Source organism: Littorina saxatilis, linkage group LG1, assembly GCF_037325665.1.
Source record: "Littorina saxatilis isolate snail1 linkage group LG1, US_GU_Lsax_2.0, whole genome shotgun sequence".
Lineage (NCBI taxonomy): Eukaryota > Metazoa > Mollusca > Gastropoda > Littorinimorpha > Littorinidae > Littorina > Littorina saxatilis.
The window spans coordinates 72,620,694-72,626,693 of NC_090245.1; the positions used below are offsets into that span (position 1 = coordinate 72,620,694).

Genomic DNA, 6,000 nt, shown 5'->3' on the forward strand with positions numbered 1-6,000 from the left:
AGGATCAAGGCAAACGAGAAGACCGCAAGACAAGCATCAGGTCAGAGGCAAGAAGTAGGAAGACTTACTTCCCCTTGGTGAGATTCATCATGTAGCTGATGTGCTTGGAAATCTCAGGCCTGACCTCATCATCGCGCAGAGCAATCACCCACGGCGGCGTGTTCTTCTTTATGTCCCACAGGATGCTGTGAGCTCGCACCGTCTTCCTGCACGTGCAAAGCGTAGCACCCGGAGTTGATCTTCTGTGCTTGTAATACAAGTGGGACGGGGCTTATCTTAAAGGTGGATTCACACTCGTGTTTGCTCCTGGCATAAATCCATAACATGTAGACTGCTTACGTTCCAAATCAAGGATAAAACAAACAATAAAACAAGACAGGTTAAATGATTGGAACGTGCAATCCAAGACTTAACCAAACATTCACAAAAAGTTTGACCCATCGGCCTTTAAAGTGGAAACACAAGAAACAAAAACAACTGATGCTTATGCGACTTATCTTAGACTGTGACTTGGATGACTCCAAGATGGTCGAAGCAATGGTCATCACACCCACATTGTACGATAAGTCACAGCATTATTTATTTTTTCTGAGGTGTCTCTTAATTGTTTTTCCACTTTCAAGGTCGCCAGGTCGAGGTTCTTGTGAATGTTCGTTTTTGTCCTGAATTAAACGTTCCAATAATGTAAAGTTTTTTGCTCCTTGCACGAATTGGAAAAGTTGTTTGACTAGAAAGTGAATTAAGACAGAAGAAACACCCACCGAGCGCTGTGTCTAGGCAGTTGCGAAGGTTCACCTAAGTCAACATAGCGTTCATAATGTTAACACTTTATAGATATTGATGAGGAAGAAAAACGCAACCATACCCGTTGGCCAGCAAAACTTCCGTGGCGTCTGTTGCTCTTGAAAAATCGGGATCATACTGCAACACACACACACACACACACACACACACACACACACACACGCACGCACGCACGCACGCACGCACGCACGCACGCACACACACACACACACACACACACACACACACACACACACACACACACACACACACACACACACACACACACAGACACACACACACGTAACATTGAAAACCAGAGGATGTGACATCGATTTAAATTCTGAAACGGATAATACGTTTTTCGTGAATGTCTGTATCGTTATCTAACTGGAGTATTAATAATAAAAGTAAAGAGAATACATTCTTGTTTTCATTTAATATACTGTACATTAAAACCAATAAAAGGTCTCAGAATGCATGTCACAAAATGGACCCTAGCTCTGTAGAAAGACCGTTGCACTAAAAACAAAAATACAAAAAGGATTCCCTATCAAGCTTACTTCCAGGCCATGTCTGAAACCATAATCTTGAAGTGCAATAGACAACGTTTAGAAGTCACTCTGTCGGATTTGCATGAGATGTGAAAGAGTGAATACCCTTGCGTTTTCTCGGACAAATAAATGCACACGTGCCCCTGTCGACAGAGTTATTTCCGTCCTTTTTTTTAAACGTCTCCCTTTCGTCCACTGTACACTCCTAAACATTAAAACTTCTTACCCTCTCGCCTTTGCTGAATTTCCACTTGTAGGCCTGCACGGTGGCCCAGTTGAACCAGCTGTTGTAAATACGCTCGTACATTGTCTTGGGGTGCAGTCCTAGCTCGAACTCCTCTATCTTGGCTCCGAAACCAAACAAGTGTTTCTTGAGAGAAACCTGTCATGGGAAACGAGATACATAACACTGTCAAATCAGTAATGGGTTCTTGCAAGATCCCCTATGAGGCTGCTTAATCTTCGGGGTTTAATTTACACTTGACGGCTCAGTCTTCGCCTGGTTTTTTTTAATTGTTAATGTTTATTTTTTTGTTTATTTTTTTTATTAAAGTGGGTTCTTGACAAATGGTCATACCGTTTTTGTGTGTGCAATGCAGTTCAACTCGATTCCCCTTTCCAAAAAATGTTTTTATCTCTTAATAGATCTATAGCAATGTTGCAATTTAGCGCGTCAGTGCTCCCATGGGGTCGCCTTCACGCGGCGGGAGTGTTTCCACAGAGCTACCCCACCCCTTTACTTCTCTTCTTTTGTCTTATTTCTGCCTTACCAGTCCTTTCACCTATATTTCCTTCCAAGAAAACTCTCCCTACTATTCCCTGCAGTTTTCCAATTCTTTTCTTGTTGTCTTATTTCTACCTGACTGGATCCATCACCTTTATTTCACTTACCAAAAGTCTTCTTTTCCACATCCTTATTTCTCTGCCCCCCCCCCCCCCCCCCCCCGCATGTCGTAAGAGGCGACTAACGGATTCTGTTTCTCCCTTTACCCTTGTTGAGTGGTTCTTGTATAGAATATAGTCAATGTTTGTAAAGATTTTAGTCAAGCAGTATGTAAGAAATGTTTAGTCCTTTGTACTGGAAACTTGCATTCTCCCAGTAAGGTCATATATTGTACTACGTTGCAAGCCCCTGGAGCAATTTTTTGATTAGTGCTTTTGTGAATAAGAAACACTTAACAAGTGGCTCTATCCCATCTCCCCCCTTTCCCCTATCCCATCTCCCCCCTTTCCCTCGTCGCGATATAACCTTCGTGGTTGAAAACGACGTTAAACACCAAATAAAGAAAGAAAGCGCGTCAGTCCTTGTCGAAGAAGCACTTGGATGATGTACCTAGTGACCTGCATAAGCTGAGCTTCGCAGGACCATTTCTTTTCTAGTTTTGGTTAGCAAACAACAACCACTGGTACACTGCGTGACATCTGCTTCAAACCATACATTTCACCACCCATATTTTACATTGACATCTCTGATGGTATAAACCAAAACAAGAATGGTTTTAATTTATGGAACGTTTAAACATTGACAAGACAAAGCATCGCGGGTTTTTTAATTCTTGGCTTTGCAAGTGTAACAATCTATTTTGTGTCAAATAAAAATGTCCCCGTGAAGTCGTCTTGTTTTCAGCTTTGAAAACATGCAAGCGAACAGTTACTCAATCAAAATAGGTGGATAAATATGTAAGGGTAAGAAGGAGGAGAGCCAGGAAGATAAGAGAACAACTGTCAGAAGTTCACAAGACAGACGAATAAGACAGACAAGTATATCTACCTCTACATCCACATCTTGTGCCGGTACGCCAGAGGGTATGGCCACACTGCAACAAAGGGAACACCATTAGATCTACCGGCATTCAGGACATACGGTATTTTTTTTGTATACACAAGTGTTGTCAAATGATTAATATTTTAAAAGTGGATCTATGTATTGAACAATACCTACAGTGTGATGACATTTCAAGATTATACAGATTTAATATTTCTCAATAAAATGTAATTAAACAACGAATCTCTAGGAAGACCCACGCTTGACTTAAAGAATACTATTTTCACTCTATTCCCTCACGGTCTCGAATAGCAGCTAGCATCTGTTGAAGGGACATTAAACCCCAAAAACCAACCAACCAACCTATTCCCTCAAATTCTGTCTTTGTCTCTTTCTGTCTATGTCTTTATCACTCTCTTTCTCTCTCTCGCTCCCTCTCTCTCTCTCTCTCTCTCTCTCTCTCTCTCTAAATTAAATTAATTCTTTTAAAAAAATACATCTCTCTCTACGTCTGATTATAAAAAAATAAAGATTCTTCCTATCAAATTAAGATTGACCTATAACAAAGGTGCAATGATGCATAGAATTATGTCAGGGAATGCACCTACATTCATTGCCTCAAATTTCAAACTGAATAATTCAAGAAAACTAAACAAATTAATTACCCCAACCCCTAGAATTGACCTTTACAATCAAGTCTTTCTTATTCTGGCGCCTTATTGTGGAACTTCATTCCTGATTTAATTAAAATGCAATTCAGTGAAACTTCCTTCAAGGAACTGTACATGCCGTTTCTCTTGGAAACAAATAAATAATCATGTGATAATATTACATCATTGCTTGATATTCATAATGCATTTTGAAATGTCTCTTTAATTTGTTGACATGTTAATTATATAAATTGAATTGTAACTAACTTAACTTCTATTTTTTCTTGTTATTAATCGAGTTACCCTCAATGGGCGAGGGCCGGATGAAAAAAAGCATGTATACTTTGCTTATTCTGTTACCATCGATAAATAAATACAGTGCAAAGTTCAAAGTTCTTTCTCTCTCTCTCTCTTTCTCTCTTTCTCTCTCTCTCTCTCTCTCTCTCTCTCTCTCTCTCTCTCTCTCTTTATCTCTCTCTACTTGTCTTTCTCTGTCTCTATATGTCTCTGTCTATATCTCTCTCTATCTGTGTGTCTATGTGCCTGTCTGTCATTCCCCTCTTCTCTCCTCTCCTGCCCCCTCCCTCAATGTCTGCATGCGTCGGACTGAGAACTGAGGTGAGACCAGAAGAAAACAAATAGGGTAGTTTAAATGCGAACTCTAAACAACGAAGTGACTGTGGTAAGATGAACAAAGTTAAAAAACAAAGGAATACTGTACTCACCAATACAAGAACGGGACAAGACGGTACGAATTTTCGCTTATGGAAGCTTCATCAGGAAAAACAAGAACACAAAAGACAACTTTTTACATTTTTTTTTTAAATGCGAACTGCCAAAAAGACGGAGAACGGATTACAGGAAGATAATGATAAGTTACTCACTTCAAGGCGATGTTGGCTTTCCTGAAGTTCTCAATGTTGGCGTCGGCCTCCTGGCGCCAAAAGGGGTTCTCCTCCACCTCGTAGAACTTGAAGTCGTCCACTAGGAAGTCGACGCCGGGGTCAGGGCCACGGAAGGAGAGCTTGGCGTTGCTGGGGTCTGTCCGGAGTGGAAACAAATACATTAGAACCCCCCCTTTTGAGACCTCCACGAATCTGAGAAGAAAAAAAAACCCAGGCCTTTCAATCTATAATGATAATGTTCACAAGGATATATCGTTCTCCAAAATAGTAGTTCAGTTCTAAGCGCCTTTCGATACTTACAATCTAAAACAAGTGCACGCACGCACGCACGCACGCACGCACGCACACACGCACACACACACAAAAAACACACACACACACACACACACACACACACACACACACACACACACATACACACACATACAGAAATAATACATTTATACACATGCCAACAATTTGATCTTGAAAAGGCGAGGATCTTATATCACATTGACAAAGCAAATGTCACCGTAATAATGATCATGTCATAATATATACCAGCAGGGCTCTAAACGGATATCAGCAAAACACACTCAAGAAGCAACGGATTGTATGCGCAGCCCCTGTTTGAAGATCTGCAGCAATCGTCATGAGTCAATGCACCAAGTAAGAGTTAGGTCATTAGCAGAGAGGTCGATTGGTGTCGGGTGCCGATTGAACGCCGAAGCGTATTATTTTGATCTCGCAGTAGAAAGCTTAGCTGCCGAACATGGTCAGCGTGTGGGGAACGATGGCACCAAGGACTGCATTAGAAAAATAACTTCGAAAAATTGCCTCTTTCGGCACATTTGACAAAGACAATTAATCCTATAGCCTATCGCAACATCAATCAATCAATCAATAGGAGGCTTATATCGCGCATATTCCGTGGGTTCTAGGCGCTCTGCAATGATGCCGTGTGAGATGAAATTTTATTCGGCCAGTAGATCCCTGCATTCGTCTGTTTTCAACATTGTTTTTTCATTAATCACCGAGAACTGAAAGTGATAACACCACCGTTGCTTATCTAATTCCTTTGAGTGAAACAAACATAAAACATACACCCACCACCAAAATGTATCTAATGCGATCTGTTACGGTGTGTTGTAAGATTTGACAAGATTTGATTATTGAGGAACTGCAATGTGGAACAAGTCGCGTAAGGCCAAATTACTACATTTAGTCAAGCTGTGGAACTCACAGAATGAAACTGAACGCACTGCATTTTTTCACAATGACCGAAGTCCGCCACTTGTGCAAAACGGAGTGAAACTGACGAGCCTGTTTAGTGCGGTTGTGGTTTCGCTGTGCTGCATAGCACG

The 6,000-nt window shown here is 41.0% G+C and overlaps 1 protein-coding gene across 6 annotated transcripts in view; it reads right to left on the reverse strand.

Annotated features, from left to right (window-relative positions):
* The window catches only part of LOC138977961 (uncharacterized), a 56,187-nt gene that overhangs the window by 28,247 nt on the left and 21,940 nt on the right, over positions 1-6,000 (reverse strand). For all 6 annotated transcript variants that reach the window (XM_070350589.1, XM_070350567.1, XM_070350601.1 and 3 more), the window contains 5 exons: positions 4,637-4,793; positions 3,109-3,154; positions 1,564-1,719; positions 866-921; positions 69-206 (listed from right to left, as the gene is read on the reverse strand). In XM_070350589.1, coding sequence (XP_070206690.1) covers positions 69-206; positions 866-921; positions 1,564-1,719; positions 3,109-3,154; positions 4,637-4,793 — 553 coding nt within the window. The remainder of the gene's footprint in view (positions 1-68; positions 207-865; positions 922-1,563; positions 1,720-3,108; positions 3,155-4,636; positions 4,794-6,000) is intronic.